Source organism: Lagenorhynchus albirostris, chromosome 1, assembly GCF_949774975.1.
Source record: "Lagenorhynchus albirostris chromosome 1, mLagAlb1.1, whole genome shotgun sequence".
In the NCBI taxonomy this organism is placed as follows: domain Eukaryota; kingdom Metazoa; phylum Chordata; class Mammalia; order Artiodactyla; family Delphinidae; genus Lagenorhynchus; species Lagenorhynchus albirostris.
In genome coordinates this window covers 84,967,554-84,985,962 of record NC_083095.1, presented here as the reverse complement: position 1 = coordinate 84,985,962, position 18,409 = coordinate 84,967,554, and the positions used below count along the sequence as shown (strand labels likewise).

Here is an 18,409-nt window from a genome sequence, read left to right as displayed (position 1 = left end):
GCAACTTATGTTTAAATGATTCTACTCGCACTGAATACCAATCTTTATGACTTTTCAGGTAGAATATTATGCCGCAGACTCTAGTACTACTAATCTATTTTGCTTGCAGTGTATCTAATCAATTCCTTCCTTTCTTTTAGCAAAAAAAATCCTGTTTTAACAAAGCAAAGAGCTCAATCATACCATACATAAAAATTAAAATGTGGGTTAAGGAGTAACATAGGGAAAAATAATAAAAGCAGTAAAAATAAATATAAGAGCATATTTTTATGATCTTGGGACAGGGAGAGCAAGACAAAACCCTCAGTTTTAGAAGGAAAAGCTGGATAGTTGGATAAAACAATAAAACCTTCCACAAGGTAAGACACTGTTAAGACAAACTGTGGGAAAGTATTTAGAACATGTAATACATAATATATATCATTAATATAGATAAGTGGCTCATAAATCAGCAAAAATTAAGAAAAAGCAAATTCACAGCAAAATCATCAATGAACACATATAAATATTTGTAACGTAAACATGTAACATGTAATGATCAGAGAAATGCAAATTCAATTGGGATTTTGTCATATACTGTCAAAGATCAAAAAATTTGATCATTCCTACTGTTAGCAAAGTAAACAGGCAACTCAGGGCACAAGGTTTCAGATCATTGCAGAGGGGAGCCATTTGGCAACTAACTCAATCAGGTTTCCATCCTCTAATCACGAAAGGAGAGATTGGTCACAGCCAGGATGATTCTCTCTAGATCTCTGCTCATTTCTTATTGTCCATCACTCTCCAAATGACCAATCCCCAAACAAGTCAACCATCAAGAAATCCATATTAGCTATGGTGAAGTCACTGTAATTGTTTTTTATTCTCTAGTCTCCAAACAGATCATACCAAATAACCCATTTGATTAGCCAATTCCTTAAACAGTGGCGCTGGGGTGGGATTTTAGAACTCATTCAGATGGGGCTATCAACTAAAAAACAATATAAGCTACTCATTTATTCAACACATCTTCAAGGCTACAATCAAGTTTATGGTTGAAGCAGTTGTTCTGCCCTTAATTTTTACCTGGAAGTTAATTCATCCATATTATGTAGTACAGAAAGCTTGACTTTCAATCAAGTACTTAAGTAGGCTCAGCTTCATGGTAAGGAGAACGAGTGGCCCTCCTTACAGGCATATTTGCAGCTAGCTCATGCCTATGCAGAAAAAGAAGCTAACTGTCTACTTTCTGTAAAGCATCAGCAGGACACCCTCCCCCGCTCCTCCGGGATGGGCCTCTTGTCCCAATACTCAGCTGTGAATGTTGTGATACTTAGCCCTTGCTGATAGTTAAGAGTCTTCTTATGGACATACTGAATAGCTCTTCCCTGGATTGTCCACCCATGTTGCTAGATCACTATGAAGGAATGGAGATGTTTAATGCCAAGACTGTTTGCTAGAAGGTTGTTAACAGTGTCTTCAACTGTGGTAACAGTGGTTTTATAAATGTTCAAATGAACATTTATTATCCAAGAGTAAGCTTCTAAGAACCGTATGTTTTTTGTTTTTTTGTTTTTAATTATTTAGAACTTATTACCCAGTGCATTTCCCCATTGGCACTGATATCAGAAAATTCAAAACTCAACTGAGTGACTGATATATTAGTCACTGTACCTGTTAACAGTGCTCATTTTCTGCCCCTTTTAAACCAGATTTATACTGTTTTGTGTTGTGTGTAATACCACAAACTGCCTCAAATTCTTTGAGAAATAGGCAGGTTATTATGTATTATTAAATTCAAAAATGTTTCCCATCCATCTTTGTGGCACCCCTTTAACACCAGATACCATGTAAGACAGGAACATCAACTTCCTAGGATGTTATTTACTCACTACTCTGCTGCTAACTCAGCCTCGGGGTTGACTTTACCTTCTCTTACTCGAAGCTGCTTGAGTCCAGCAGGACCTGGCCTGAAGGCCCCCCACCCAGGGAGCTCAGTTATGACAGGAAGCCTTTAAATTAGCAACTGCTAGTCACTCATTTTCCCTTTAGGTCAGAGACAGGGAGAGATGGCTTCAGCCATATATCAGTCCTTCCCCAACAAAAGTGATAGGTACAGTGTCTGAATGTGGAAAACAGAACAACTTATTGCTACTTTGGAGTTCTTCCTTTTTTTTCCTTTTTTTACTGTTTACTTTAAAAAAATTTTTTTACAAATTTTTAAAAAATGTTTTATTTTTTTAACTTTATTTTTTACAGAATTCTTTTTCATAGTGAAGATTCACTGCTTTATCTGGAAGGTTTTGAAAATTCTCAAAAACAAATTTAAAATAATAAAAATACATCAGACTCAAACAAATTCATTCCACTAGTAGAATAATAGCTAATTGTATTAACCATTGTATATACACAGTATCAACATTAAAAACAAACAGCTTAGTGGCATTAAGAACATAATTTTATCAGCATACCTTCAGTTCATTAAATGAATTGTGTTCTTCAAAATGTTTCTTTTTTCTCTCAACATATTGATCAATGGACTCCATTTCCTTAAAACGAGCCTCATGAAGCTTCTTAAAATCTAGAATATTTCCCCAAATATGACAATTAACAACAAGACAAAATCCATTTATTCACCTTCCCTATGTTTTTCTGTTAACACTTATTCTTGTCTTGGCACCCCTGACATTCAACTTCAGCATCATCTTTGCTAAAATTTTAATTTCAAAACATTTAGGTTTTAGAAAGTCAGGGGCAAAGCATATTCACCTTATAAACTATCGAACACTGACCATCTCTCCATTGTCCATTTCACTGCTGACTAACATTTTTGTTTAGTCCAGAGGATAAGAAAAGACTAACAGATTTGTCCTCTCCCCTCACCAATTAATTAATGGTCTTTACTTAATCATAAATTTGACATTTAATAATGCTAAGAAAGCTCTATGCAAAGGATTGGCAAACTTTCTGTAAACGGGCAGACAGTAAATATTTTAGGCTTGGCGGTCACATACACTGTGGTCTCTGTCTCATATTCTTTCTCATATACAACCTTTACAAATGTAGAAACCATTCTTAGCTCAAGGGCTATAAGACAGTCCAAGATGGGCGATAGTTTGCTGACTCCTGCTCTGTACTATTCTAACTAATTATATTCTTATTAAGTATAATTGTTAGAATTTCTCAAATATGCTAAGCAGCATTTTAAGTACTCTAAATATATAGCACAATCAACATTCTATGTGCCAGGCAATAGAGAAAGAGAATTACATGTCCAGAAATGGAGTCCCTTAGACTTATTACTAAAAATAATAATAAGTTTTTACAAGGTAGACATTGTGCCAAGTACTTGATACACATTAATTCTCAGATATTTCTTGAATACTTGCTACAGCCTAGCTGCCCTGCTAGGTAATCAGAAGTGGAAAACTGTCTTAATTAATCCATATATTAACCTGATGAAATAGGTAGTTTAATTATTCCCACTTTAAACTGAGGACGTGGGTTTACTGGGGATAAATAAGTTTCCCAAGGTCTCACAGGCAGAAAATGGGGGAACGAGGGCGCAAACCCCAATGCCAGTGTCTGAGCCTTCGGCTGTCACAGTGCACTGCCTCGCCAGCGTCAGCCTGAAGGGGGCCAACCACCATTTTATGTTTCTTTGTGTGCAAAACTTACTTGGAGTAGTGCTTGCAGTTCTTTTATTTTTTCCGGGTTTGGAAAACCCATCTGTGTAGAGAGACTTCTTTCTTTCTGAAGGTATCTTTGGACCTTCATTACCTGAATCCAAGGATACAGAACTAATGAAAGATTTCCAAAAATTATTCCCATTAAGAAATGTAAGTTAACGTGGAGCATATTCATGTGATAGGCCTCTGCCAAGGTGTGGGAGAGACGGCACAAGGAGCACAAAGCATTAGTTACAGCATCACCACAATTTTAGCTCATATTTCAAGTAGACAGAAATTTTATTCTTCTTGTATAGATGTTTTTAAATTTCTGTATGTTTGTAAAACTCTTTTCCAGAACTTTTGCTATGAACATGTCTAGTTGTTTTAACAAGGATGATAAAAGTCACACAATCCCACCAGCCTAAGAAACACTATTATCATTTTGGCTATTATTATATTTATTATATTTTCTCAGGTCCTTTGCTTCTATACTTGTTTTGCTTTTGTTCTTTAAATCCAGTTAAAGCCATCATGTATATAAGGGTTGCTATTTCCCCCTACTTATCTCTCACATTCTAGTATCTTTTTCAGCTTAAGGCAATCTACTAAAAACTGTGCAAGTGGGTTTTCAAGAAATGCTACTTATAAAGTCACTCATCCTTAAGGTTTCCCAATGCATCCATAAAACAAGGCAAAAGAATGACTGGATAGAGCAGAGGGGTTATAGGGCTTTTGCTTGGACCTTGGCCATGAAATAGGATATTTAAGGAGTCACAGTCATTCCTCACAAGATACTTATTACAAATGGAAATATAATAACTATTACAAAGGAGCAACCTAGCAGACACCACCATAACCAGGTGATGCAAGTTGACAAGACTAGTCATAGGACAAACCAACATCTGAGCCCTCTGGGGTGCTGAATGAGGAGGACACAGCCCTAGTTTGCGGGATTCCTGCCAATAGTGCATGATCTGAATCTAACCATCAGCAACATTAGACAAACCAAGTCAGAGGACCCAAGAAACTGTATTTAAAAAAGGTCAATGCGCTAGAAGACAAAGGAAGGCTGCGGAACTGTTCCAGATTAAAGTAGCTTAAAGAGACATGGCAGGACTTCCCTGGTGGTGCAGTGGTTAAGAATCTGCCTGACAATGCAGGAGACACGGGTTCGAGCCCTGGTCAGGGAAGATCCCACATGCCACAGAGTAACTAAGCCCATGTGCCACAACTACTGAGCCTGCGCTCTAGAGCCTGTGAGCCACAACTACTGAGCCCATGTGCCACAACTACTGAAGCCCATGTGCCTAGAGCCTGTGCTCCTCAACGAGAAGCAACCACAATGAGAAGCCTGTGCACGGCAACAAAGAGTAGCCTGTGCTCGCCGCAACTAGAGAAAGCCCGTGTGCAGCAACGAAGACCCCACGCAGCCAAAAATTAAAAAATGTATAAATAAATAAATTTATTCAAAAAAAAGAGAGACATGGCAATGAAATGCAAAGGATGAGTCGAGATTTGCCTTTGTTTTAAGGGACATTGCTGGGATGAAATCTAGATAAGGTCTGTCTACAGGTTAGTTAGCAGGTCTCACACTTTCTAGCCTCAGGATCCCTTTGTACTCTCAAAAGTTACTGAGGACCCCAAAGAATTTTTGTTCATGTACATTATATCAATATGTGCCATATTAGATATTAAAACTTAAGACATTAAAAAATAATTGATTCACTAAAAATATACCCACTATACGTTAACATAAATAATTTATGAAAAATGGCTAAAATTTCTAAATCAAAAAAGTGAGTAGAGCGTTTTTTGTTTTTGTTTTACAATTTCTTTAACATCTGACAATAAAAGGCAGCTGGATTCTCTTTTCTTCTGTATACATATGTTGTGATATATTGTTTTGATTGAATATATGAAAACGAATTTTGTCATATACAGCTATGTGGTTGAAAGTGAAGAGTATTTTAATAGCCTTTTCAGATAATCGTGGATATTCTTCTTTGATACTATACCAAACCTTGACAAGTGGTTGTTTCTCAGAGGTTAGTTGTAATGCGGAATAAGAAGAAGCCCTATCAGTGAACTTTCTGCTCTCTGTACATTTGTGAGAAAAAGTTCTGATGTTTTAAGAAACACAAATATTTAGGGGTAAAGGGGAACATATCTGAAACACTCTCAAACAGTTCAGGAAAAAAATGTATATAACACATATACATACGTAGATATGTATATAAATATAAATAGAGAGGAGGATAAAGCAAATACGTCAAAATATTAACATTTGAGAAATCTAGGTGAACGATATATAGGAGCTCTTGGTACTATTCTTACAACTTTAAGTCTGGAATTATGTCAAAGTTTAAAAAATTCCTCTCACCAGAAACTGCATGATCAGATTTTTCTCCTTCAAACTGCCTGTGTGCTTCATTGGGCAAACCTGACTTAAAGGGTCCACCCTCATTTTTCCCATGCCTTCAAAACTGGGTCCTAGAAGTAAGTCTTCTTGACAACAAGATTGGTGGAATAATAGATATTTTAAATTCCACCCCCACTTCTGACCCTGTCTTATTTCTTTACATTCCCCTCGTCTCAGGATTTCAAAATGGGTTTATGAGGCATATGCATCAAAATTACCTGGGGTACTTATTAAATCTGCACAATTCCAGGCTCACGTCAGACCTACAAATCAGAACATCTACCTTCTTTAACTTTCTAGATTTAGTAAGACATTCAAAATTCTGGGGTAACTGGGAGGGCTCAGCATTAGAAATTCTGCATTTAACTGCTTGGTGGACATGAGTGGATCATCTTCTCTCCCAATCCCCTCAGGCAAGCCTCAGGTCCCAGATAGATGTGCTGGGGGAAATGAACACTGAAACACTGTTGCAACTGGCAGGCTTCCCGAGGGATGAAATCAGAAAGCATCAAGTCCTGTTAGGCATAGGGGAACTGAAGCTTTCTGGCCTTATTGAAACAAATTTTTAGTTGAGAAAGTTTAGGGAAGAGGTTTTTAGGAGGTTAGAGACTAAGTAAAATATACATTTATCATAATAAAATGGCCACCCCCCTGGGAAGGTAGACTCTGCAGATCCTTTTTTTTTTTTTTTTGCAGTACGCAGGCCTCTCACTGTTGTGGCCTCTCCTGTTGCGGAGCACAGGCTCCAGGGCCATGGCTCACCGGCCTAGCCGCTCTGCGGCATGTGGGATCTTCCCAGACTGGGGCACGAACCCGTGTCCCCTGCATCGGCAGGCGGACTCAACCGCGGCGCCACCAGGGAAGGCTGCAGATCCTTTTTAACTGTCCTACTTGAAGGGGCTAACAGGTCTTTGTACCTGTCTCTGGAGCAGGCCAGAAGGAGCTAATTGGCAGAATGAGCCAGGCTCTCTCCTCATCCTGCCTTAAGATCAACTGCCTTAAACTTTCCAGATACCACTCATATTCTGCTTTCTACACGGTTATTAAAGGTGACCTGATGGGGCTTCCCTGGTGGCACAGTGGTTGAGAGTCCGCCTGCCGATGCAGGGGACACGGGTTCGTGCCCCGGTCCGGGAAGATCTCACATGTCGCGGAGTGTCTGGGCCCGTGAGCCATGGCCGCTGAGCCTGCGGGTCCAGAGCCTGTGCTCCGCAACGGGAGAGGCCACAACAGTGAGAGGCCCACATACCGCAAAAAAAAAAAAAAAAAAAAAAAAAAAAAAGGTGACCTGATGGCCTACTGTATTTGGTTCTAACTTTTGCTTTCATTGCTGAACCCTTAGAAGTTCTACATAATGGTGTTATGGGTTGAACTATTTCCCCAAAAGAGATATGATGAATGAAGTCTTAACCTCTAATAATTGTGATCTGACCTTATTTGGAAAGGGTCTTTGTAGACATAATCAACTTAAACCAAGGTCATTAGGATGGACCTAATCCAATATAACTGGTGTCTTTTTAAGAAAATGATGTAAAGAAAAAGACACACAGGAACTTCCCTGGTGGTCCAGTGGTCAAGAATCTGCCTTCTAATGCAGGGGACTTGGGTTTGATCCCTGCTCAGGGAACTAAGTTCCCATATGCCATGGGGCAACTAAGCCTGAGTGCTGCAACTACTGAGCCCATGAGCTCTAGAGCACGCATACCACAACTAGAGAGCCCGTGTGCCACAACTAGAGAGCCCACGTGCCACAACTAGAGAGAAGCCCACGCACTGCAACAAAGATCCCACGTGCCGCAACTAAGACTGGACACAGCCAAATAAATAAATAAATAGGGACTTCCCTGGTGGTGAAGTGGTTAAGAATCTACCTGCCAATGCAGGGGACACGGGTTCGAGCCCTGGTCTGGGAAGATTCCACATGCTGCACAGCAACTAAGCCTGTGCGCCACAACTACTGAGCCTCCGCTCTAGAACCCACGAGCCACAACTACTGAGCCCACATGCCAGAACAACTGAGGCCCATGGGCCTAGAGCCATGCTCCACAGCAAGAGAAGCCACTGTAATGAGAAGCACGCACACCCCAAGGAAGAGTAGCCCCCGCTCGCCGCAACAAAGACCCAACGCAGCCATAAATAAATGAATGAATGAATGTTTAAAAAAAAAAAGAAAGAAAAAGACACACAGAGAGACTGCCACATGATGAGGAGGCAGAGATTTAGCTGCAAGCCCAGGTCTACAGCCACCACCGAAGGTACAAAGGGGCCAGGAAAGATTCTCCCCAGAATCTTGGAGGAAGATGGCCCTACTGACACCCTGATTTTAGACTCCAGCCTCCAGAACTGTGACAGAATAAATTTGTGTTTTTTGGGTTTTTTTTTTTTGGCCGCACCATGCGGCTTTCAGGATTTTAGTTCCCTGACCAGGTACTGAACTCGTGTCCCAGCAGTGAAAGCGCCAAGTCCTAACCACTGGACTGCCAGGGAATTCCCAAATTTCTGTTGTTTTAAGTTGCCCAGTTTATGGCACTTTGCTATGGCAGTCCTAGGAAATTAATGCACATGGTTACCCTAGCAATTTTGGATTTTTAAAAAGTTACTTGGCATACCATTTATTCCACTTTTTCCTGAGGGCACTGCATTCTCATCTTGACTCTTGTTTGGTAGAGAAGGAGCTTCTACAATAGTTCTGAGAGCCTGGTTTTCATGCTTTTCTTGATTCTGGAATTCAGTAGGATCACATACTTTTATCTCTGAATGATCCTGCTACAGATTTTAAAAGAAAATAAATGATTTCAATAACAAATAAGAAGGAATCACACTTGAAAATTGCTAAGAGTAGATCTGAAAAGTTCTCATCACAAGAAAAAAACTGTAACTACGTGAGGTGTTAACTAGACTTATTGTATATATATTGTGAAATGATCGCCACAAATATTGAATCATTACATTGTACACCTGAAACTGATAGGATGTTACATGTGAATTATATCTCAATTTAAAAACGTATCATTAAAAACATTGCTTATATTCAGACATAAAGAAAGAAAAAAGTAATCACTGCCTTCCAAAGATAGGTACCAAATTGAGGAGGAAAATGAATTGAAGAAAGAAAAGTAGGAGACCAAGATTTTTGAGTGGCAGATTTGGTTCTCTGCCTCACCAAATGTCATGAGAACATGCATCTGGGAATAGTAGAGACTAGGGACCACTGGAAGGCATACAACCTCTAGGAGAGCAGAGGTTGCTCTCCTAGGGAGGAGAAACTAACTAGACAAGCTAGTGACTAAGGGACTACACAAGGCTAGAAAATAAAAATTAGGACCATCTTGTAAAAGTTACATTTGAATGAGAGGATAATAAAATCAGAGTCCTCTCAGAGCAAGTGGGAGAAGCCCCCGGAATCACGTGACCACACTGTTCAAAGACTAAGCTCAGCTGATCACCAGGCCCGGGACAAGATAGGAAGGAGGAAAAAAAAAATCATATTTGATGTTGGTATCTCTTTCCTTCTTACTTACTACACCTCACTTAAGAAAACACTCAATGAATGTTCATATTATTCAGCAAACATTTAATTTGTGCTTAATACTTACTAAGTGCTTTCCGAGTGCCAGTGCCCGGGGTGTGATGAGGCCAGACTCAGGTTTGCGCTTTCATGGAGCTCACAGCAGTGTTTGCCACCACCCGATATCATAAGGGAATTAAGAGAAGGCTCCCTAATAATATACCAGTTTGGGCACAGGTGGTAGCTTATTTTTAGTTTGCACATTTCTATTCACCTGGGAGTCAGGGCTCCTGTAGACAGTCCTGCGCCTTCTCCTTGTTTTGGTGACATGGCCCACTGGCTCCCTCTCAGCTTGCTCCTGGCTGCTGAGCTGTACGTCAATCTCATCACAAGAAGATGCAGAAGTTTGAATTTCATCCTGAAAAAGAGAGACATTAATCTGCCATGTCCAATGTATAGAGTTACAATGCTCAGGAAGAATCAGAATTTAAACTGAATAAAAAATATGTATTACATATGCAAGAGATAATTTTAAAACCCTCCAGCACTAAATTATAGGCAAGGACAAGAATGATAGAGTATTCAGAAAGAAACACTTAACAACCCAAGCTAAAAAACTAGGCTTGCAAAGCATTCAAAGGTATTTTAGTGTGTGTAAATAAGCCAATTATTTTTTTGGAGGGGGGGGGCCACACCACATGGTTTGTGGGATCTTAGTTCCCTGAACAGGTATTGAACCCACGCCCATGGCAGTGAAAGTGCCAGGGAATTCCCACAAATTATTAAAAGTATGTTAATTTACTGAATATACACTATATGCTAGACAGTATGCTATAACTAATAACAATTACAGCTAATATCATAACTGCACTGGGCTAAGTATTCTCATGGATTATCTCATTTATTCCTCAAAGCCTATGAGACAAGTATTAACATTATCTGCAGTTCACAGGTAGGGAAACTGAGGCTTAGAGAGCCCAAAGTAACTTGTTAAAGGTCAACATAAGGGAGTAAGGGAAGAAGGGCATGTGCATTATCATAAACTAGAAGAGCTTTGTCATTAAAACAGCATGGCACAGGTACCAGAATGTCCTGAACAGAACTGCTTCCAGAAGAAATCATCGTATGACAATGGTTGCACCTCACATTAGTGGGGGATGGTCGGATTCATTATTCAACACATGATGCAGAGAAAACATTGACTATGTTTTTGGTGAGGGGGTGGGCAATGAAAGATGATCATTTTCTCACACCAAAATGAAATCTGGATGGATTAAAGATTTAAATGTAAAATATGAAACTATAAAAGCTCTAGGGAAAAATAGGTGAATTATAGCCTCATCGAGTGTGAGGAAGGCATTAAGCATGTTATCCTACCTAGAGACGATAAAGGAGAGGCTTGATTTGTTTTTGGTGTTTTTGTAGCTTTTTAAACGTAAATTCTAATTTTTTGAAATAAACTAATACATACATATAGTTAAAATAATAAAATACTAAAGAGAGTATAATGAAAAGTAAGTCATTCTCTGCCCTACCCTTCGTATTTCTAGGGTTTGATGTTAAGTGGTTACTTACATATCACTAATGATTTGCTGATGGGATATTCATTTGTATTTTCAATAACTATTTTCAGTGCCTCATGTACTAAGATTTACTTCATTTGTACCACTTTCATCTCCCCATCTTCTTCCTAATAGACTTATACCACTTACTCTATTACCTTTGCAGCTTTAAACATTCTTAAACCTTTATTTCTTGTTCCATGACTGCAGACACATATCCTGTAAACTGCAGATATTAGCATCCTTATACTTTCCTTCAGCTCCTGTCCTTATCTCAACTTCTGTCATCTATTCTTTAAGTTGTTAACATTTATAGCTTGTTATGTAACCTTAATTGAATCGTCTGTGTAGCTTGATTCCAGGAGTTGATAATTCAATAGGTTATTGTAAGACATTTTTCAAGGCTTTCATTTGTTTTCTGTATCATGTTTCCTTTAGGGTCATCTTCTTCCTTACAGAGAAACCTTCCAGCATTTTAGACGGTAGTAGACAACTGGTACTCTGCACATGGAAGTAGGGAATAAGAGGGCTTTGCATCCTGACTTTTTAGTCCATTTCAGTATGGTGACTGGACCCTACCCTCTGAGAGTTAATTTAGTTGCCTGGGATTTGGTGAGGCCTAAATATCAGTGTTTTTAAAAAGCTCCACAAATGATTCTCCCACACATCCTGGGTTGAGAACCACAATATAAAATAAATGTTCTGGTTGTAAAAGAATAAGGAGGCTTAAAAAATGGAAGGTTTTTAGACGGAGGTGAAATATTACAGAAGAATAATAGTTCTAAGTGATCTAAGATCCAAAGGTATACCCAAAGAAGGGGATGGCTAATGAAGAGTGGAAAAGAAAGTCACAGGACTTAAGGAACAGGGAGGCAAGGGTAAGTAAGGGACATCCAGGTGGACCTTTGAATTCACCCAAAGTAAGGTCAGGACAGGAGATGATGAGCCAGGCAATGAGACAGTGAACACTGGAAAGCAACAAGGAAGTCAACAGATGAGAGATGAGAATTGGTGAGCCTGAACTCAAAGGAGCAGGGATATTTACGTGAGGGTAGAAAGACGCTATCTGAATCCTACTTTCCAACTCCCTGGATAGTCATGAAGAAGAAGAGAGGAAAAAGAAACTGTTCTCATTACAGAAGTGTAATCCTCAGGTTACACATATTGCTGGAGTATAGACACACTTTAAAAGTACTTATTGCCCCCTTACCCCCATTAACACAGTACAGAAAAGGTTCTATAACTGGTTTAGAAACCTATTAACATGACTCCCAGAGATGTCTTGTTTTAACCCCACACACCTTAACCAGGGTATGTTAGTTTGGGAGGCCAGCAGTGATCAGGTAGCATATGTTCATTCCTGAACGCACCATGATGTAACTGTAAAGACTTGTATAAGCCCAAGACTGAAGTGGCACAGCTGGTTCTGAGAGTCCCCAGCACACAGTCAGACTAACCTACATACAGAGCTGCTCCAACTCATATAGTTAAGGCTAATCTACAGAGGGAGAACAAGGCATCCAGGTCATGCTCCTTAGATGTGACCCACACCTGTGCACTTCCCTAGGTGACGATTTGGAGGTCTGGAAGCTTACCCATCTGTCTGTCCTTGGTAATATTACTGATCTCTTTGCCATGTATTTGGACTGTGCTGACTCCTGCAGCTTTAGATAAACTGTCTATGTCAGTTCTTTCCACCAACCTAAGCTCGCTATTGACAGATTCACCACTTAGGAATTCTATAGCTGACCAAATTTTGATTATCATCCTGCTCTTGTGAAAGTTTTTCAAAATGGAATGGCTCTTGAGATGCTGAATTTGAAACATGATAGATCATTTTAAATTTAGCCCATCAATTACCACCCAAAGTAAAATCCTGATTTCAGATGGCACTACGATATGTATCCTTAACCATGAAAAACTTTTTAATTAATTAAAATATCTATATTGATTTAGTTGATATAGAAACTTAAAGGAATCCAAAATCAATTTTGTCTATTTTATATTAATTAAACCTGGAATCAAAAAGAATTTTGAACATTTAAAGTTTTTAAATGTTTATAACCTAGAATACAGAGAATTACAGAGTCTATAAAGACAGAGGGAAGGAATTCAGATGCTCAGTTCATGTTTATATTTACCTTCATTTCAAGATATATAATGAAAAAATAAATAAATAAAAGATATATAATGGATGCCCTCCGAAGCCCAGTTCCTTAAGGCCTTTCAACATTTTCCTGTATTTCAAGTTAAGAATGAAGCATTCATTGATCATTTAGGTGTTGAGCCTTGTCAGAACTCTTTGGGGTGGGTCTGAAGCAGCCATGACAACTGTTCCCTCCCATCAGCAGTGGTTTAGTTTCCCACAAGTCACTTCCACAGTCCCTACTTCATGTGATTCTCACAACCCTCAATTCAGCAGAAAATATGTTATTTCCATTTCAAAGACCAGGAAACTAAGAATAAATGATTTGAGTTTTCCAAGGTCACACATACAAAAAAGACAGAGCTGCTACTTAACTGGGTTTTTCTGACTTCAAATCCAGTTCCCTCCCTATTCACACCATTTGGCATACATGTGGCAACTAGTAATTAATCTTTGCCTTTGTATGAGAACATCTTATTCAATAGATTACAGAGGCAGCTTTGTCATTTATAAGAATTATGAAAGGATTTACAATTACCAATGACAATCTCTTTGGTAACAGCATGTCTTAAGTCATCACCAACTGTGTTTATCATTTATTAACTGATTGTTTTGCTATTTAATAGGTGATGAAAATGTTACTTACCTGATTCTCATTTTCTTTTCTAGCTTCATTTTTAAGGTGGGCTTTTAAGGCTCTTAACAACTTGTCTGCCTGCAGAAAAGTTTAAAGACCTTATCAGTAGAGCCAAAAATCAAATAAGCACAAAAGATTCATTGAACATTTTCTCCTGTTCTTGTACTCATCAAATGTCATCCGGGCAGGCTGGGAGTAGGGTAACCAAGATAGAAGGGGTCCCTGTCCGCACAGATTTCACGGCAGAAGCCAGAGAGGAAAGTGGCAATTACAGCACAGTGGGGTAAATGCCCACGTGAGGAAGCTCAGGTGTCGTGTGAGAACACAGGTGGGCTGGGCCACCAAAGCCTGGACCGCTAGGGTAGACTTCAGTAGGTAAGTGGACATGCCAGTCCTAAGACAGAGATGTGAGGTCACTAACTGCTGAGGCTGAAGGACAAATAGGAGAGAGTGGGACATAGGGAAAAGGGTAAAGAAATAGCATGGGAAGGTAAGAATGTGTGGAGTTTGAAGAACTAAAGGTTAGTGTGGGCTGAAGCAGGGAGCTGTTGGAGGGGATGGTGAGAGAGAATGTTGGGAAAGTGGGCCTGATCCTGCTAGGCCTACTAAGCCTCTAAAGAGTATGAACTTTACCCTCGGGGCAAAGGCAGTCTGCAGAGTTTGCAGCAGGGCAGTGGGTGACCAGTTTTGCATTACTCAGGATGATTACTCTGGCTGTATAATGTGCAGAATGCATTTGGTGAGGGCAAGATGGAAGACAGGGCAAGGGCCAGGAGGCTGTTGTAGGAAGCCAGAGACAACTTCGGCCTGAGCTAGAATGGGACTGAGGCCACATGGATGAATTAAAAACTTTCCTAGGAAGTAGAATCAGTGTGAATCTGAGGGTTGAGGAACAGGGAAATTTATCATGCCTAGGTTTCTGGCTTGGGCAGCTGGTGAAGCACGTGTGGAGGCGTGGGGGATCCTAAGATGGGGAAGGCCAAAGGCGCCGCCTTAGGAGGATGGCTACAGGTCCCCGGGGGAAGGGAACTCCTAGCTCCTCCTTCCACCACAGAACTGCCCTTTCCGTTCTTTCCTGAAAGAATACTAATGTGATGGGTTATGTTTTCCTGTGCTTTCAAAGCTCAAGCACATGGCTGGGTTCTCATTCCCTCTTCTTCCACCAGCCATACAGTTGAGAGCCAGAGAGTTTCTTCTCAAGGGGGGGCCCAGCCACCAGGCTCGTCTCTTCTCTGCTCCTACCATTTACCATCAGCCATGTGTTCAGGTGAGAATGGCAGAGATCCCGATTTGGTTTGGGCTTCAGGGCACAGGAGATGCTGTGCTCAGGCTGTGAGTTTTACCAGAACACTCTGCATCAAGATATCAGGCACCACACCGGCTAGTAGTAATAAAGGAGAGACCTATTTTCTACTTGCTGTTGTTTCTTGAACCTCTCTTCGGGTCTTCTCTGGGAAGTGAGTGATTGGCAGGGCAGAATTTAGGCATTCTTGGTTCTTCTTTTTTTCTCCCTCAATCACTTTACAGAGGTATGACTGACATACAAACAGTTGTCGATATTTAATACATATAAATTGATATGCTGGGAGATCAATATACACTTGTGAACCCATCATCACTGCCTTAAATGTATCACCTCCAAGTTTCCTACTGCCTGCTTTAGATTTTTTTTGGTGGTAAGAGCCTTTAACATAAGACCTAACCTCTTAGCAAATTTTAAAGTATTGTTAATCATAGGTTCTATGTTGTACAGATTTCTAGAACATCTTAAAATGCCATGAAAACCTCAAATATGCAACAGTGATGAAATGAAGGGCCTGTAGCAGAGCCAGGTGAGGGCATACAGCAGGAGGAATGATGGGGGGTGATGTTTGGGGGAGCTGAGCTGGAGGTGCCGATGTTAGCATCAGCACATTTTCATGCACTACCTCAACAACCTGTTCCAGGCACTGGAGAGACAGTGGTGAGCAAAACAGACAAGGTCTCTGCCCTCCAGGAACCTCTAAAGGTAGGCTACTGGGGAAACACCCTATTAACCAAGTAAGCAAAAATAAATGGTATGACATTAGGTGCTAGGAAGCAAAAACAAAACTGGAGGCTCAGGGTAGAGGCAGGGGAGGACAACCTGCGTTAGGATGGTCAGGAAAGGCCTCTCAGAGTCGGTGACTTTTGAGCTGAGATGTGAATGAGGCAGTAGGTGAAGATGCAGGGGAAGAGCATTCCCAGCAGAGGGAACACAAAGCCCAGAGATGGGCTGGTGAATTTGAAGGACAGAGAGAAGCCAGTGTGGGGGGCACAGTGAACACTGGGGTGAGTGGAGGGCAGAGAGACCAAAGAGGTGACCTGGGTCAAGAAGAGGGTTACCGGCCACAGCACGCAGTGTAGATTTCTTCCTTCTAACTAAAATTTTATTATAAAATTGTCGAGTCTATAGAAAAGTCAAAATAGTCTAGTAAACGCTGATACTCCTCACGTAGATTCAGCAACCCTTAATATCGTCTCATATTTGCTTTCTTTCTCATTCATATGTATTTCTTGCCAAGCTGGTTGAAAATAAGTTCCAGACATCATGATACTTTACCACTAAATACATCAGCCACATCTCCTAAAAATAAGGGGATATTTTCCTACATAACCTCTAATGCATTACCTAGGAAAAGTAGTAATTTTCTAATGTCCTTTGATACATAGCCTAAAATCAAATTTCCTCAATTGTCTCCAGTTTTAGCTTAAAAAAATTTTTTTTCCCTCCAAATCAGGATCAACCCAAGATTCTCACATTACATTTGGAGAAGTTTGGATTTTATTTTAGGTGTGAGGAAAATTTGACGAGAACTGAGCAGAAAAATGACATATTCTAAGTTTCAACTATCACCCAACTACCAAGAGAATACTATTTTAAGGCAAGAGTAGAGGCAGGGAGACCAGCAGACAGCCTGAAGCAGTGGTCAAGAAAGGAGGGTGTCATGGCCCAGGTTTACAGCACTGGAGATGGCACACAGGCCAGATTTCAGGTGTATTGATACTTGGGAGGAAGAGCTCACCAGGATGGATGGGTGTGGGCAGTGAAGGGAGGAATCAATCATTTACCGACACAGGGAATAGATCTTCATTGTTTTGACCTGATCATGCTGTTTACGATGCACTTAATTGCACAAGTCAGCAGATGAGAGGTCTTACTGAAGGTTTGGATTTGGGCGTCATTAGTTCCAGGTGAATCTAAAGTTCTGAGAATGAATAAGATCACCAAGGGAGAAGCACAATTAGAGAAAAGAAGGCCCAAGAGAGAACCCTGGGATACGCCACATTTAGAGATTTAGCAGAGGAAGAACTAGCAAAGGAGACTGGAAAGAAGTGCTAGCAAGGCAGGAGAAAACCAAATATCAAAGAAGTCTAGAAAAGGAAGTGGTCTGAGCAGAAGGGAGGGTTCAATCATGCCAAATGCTGCTGATGGGCAGGTGAAGACAGATAGAGTTGGACCACAAGCTTTGCAAGGTGCCGGGCATGGTGGCCTCAAAAACATCAATTTCAGTAGAAAAGAACAGAGAAATTGGGCAGTAGATAAAAGACGTGGGTCAGGAGAGGGGTTTTGTTTCTTTTTTAAAAGATGGATGACATTAAGATTTGATTGGGCGCATTATGGAAATGAGCCAGCAGAGTGAGGGAAACTGATGGAGCGGAGAGGAATAACTGCAGGAGTGTAGCCTCAGAGCGGGGAATGGGATCTCCAGCACAAACAGCAAGGCTGCCCTTAGGCGCAGCCTTTTACCATAACATATAACAGGTGGAAGGCAAAGGATATGGGGACAGGTGGGTCTGGTAATGCAAAGATGAGGTAATTCTCAGTTTAATTGCATCTATGTTTCTATGATCTATGAGGCAAAGTCATCAAGTGATGGAAGGGCGCCAATCTAAGGTGAGAAGATATGAAATAACTGTCCTCAATAATGGGAAAATTAATGACTACCAAGGAAGTGTAGGAGAATCAAATAAATCATAAATTAAATTTATGGTCACATTTAAATTAAGTTCAGTCAATAAAGTTAGGGGATTTTCTCCAGCCAGGGTCAGATGGTTAGTACAGGCAAGGATTAAGCACATAGCTTGTTTAATCAGGTGTGGAGTTTTGCCAGGTGAGGGAAGGGAGCTGCAAGAAGGTAGAAATAGTGGTAGTTTTATAATTGAAGCTTGCAAGAGTGAGAAAAGGACCCTGGCCGTACAATAAATCTTAGTAACTGACTCCTTCATTTTGCCTTACCATTAAGAGTAGTGTCTCACTATTATATATAGAATGGATAAACAACAAGGTCCTACTGTATAGCACAGGGAACTATGTTCAGTATCCTATGATAAACTATAATGGAAAAGAATATGAAAAAGAATATATATATGTATAACTGAGTCACTTTGCTATACAGCAGAAATTAACACAACATTGTAAATCATCTATACTTCAATAAAATTTTTTTTAAAAAAGAGTAGTGTCT

The 18,409-nt window shown here is 40.2% G+C and overlaps 1 protein-coding gene across 21 annotated transcripts in view; it reads right to left on the bottom strand.

Moving 5' to 3' along the window:
- Positions 1 to 18,409, bottom strand: part of NUSAP1 (nucleolar and spindle associated protein 1) — a 66,188-nt gene that overhangs the window by 11,718 nt on the left and 36,061 nt on the right. For 19 of the 21 annotated variants that reach the window (XM_060147577.1, XM_060147611.1, XM_060147687.1 and 16 more), the window contains 5 exons: positions 13,932 to 14,000; positions 9,852 to 9,995; positions 8,679 to 8,835; positions 3,658 to 3,759; positions 2,451 to 2,560 (listed from right to left, as the gene is read on the bottom strand). In XM_060147577.1, coding sequence (XP_060003560.1) covers positions 2,451 to 2,560; positions 3,658 to 3,759; positions 8,679 to 8,835; positions 9,852 to 9,995; positions 13,932 to 14,000 — 582 coding nt within the window. The remainder of the gene's footprint in view (positions 1 to 2,450; positions 2,561 to 3,657; positions 3,760 to 8,678; positions 8,836 to 9,851; positions 9,996 to 13,931; positions 14,001 to 18,409) is intronic. The other 2 variants (XM_060147695.1, XM_060147728.1) reach the window with 1 other exon arrangement.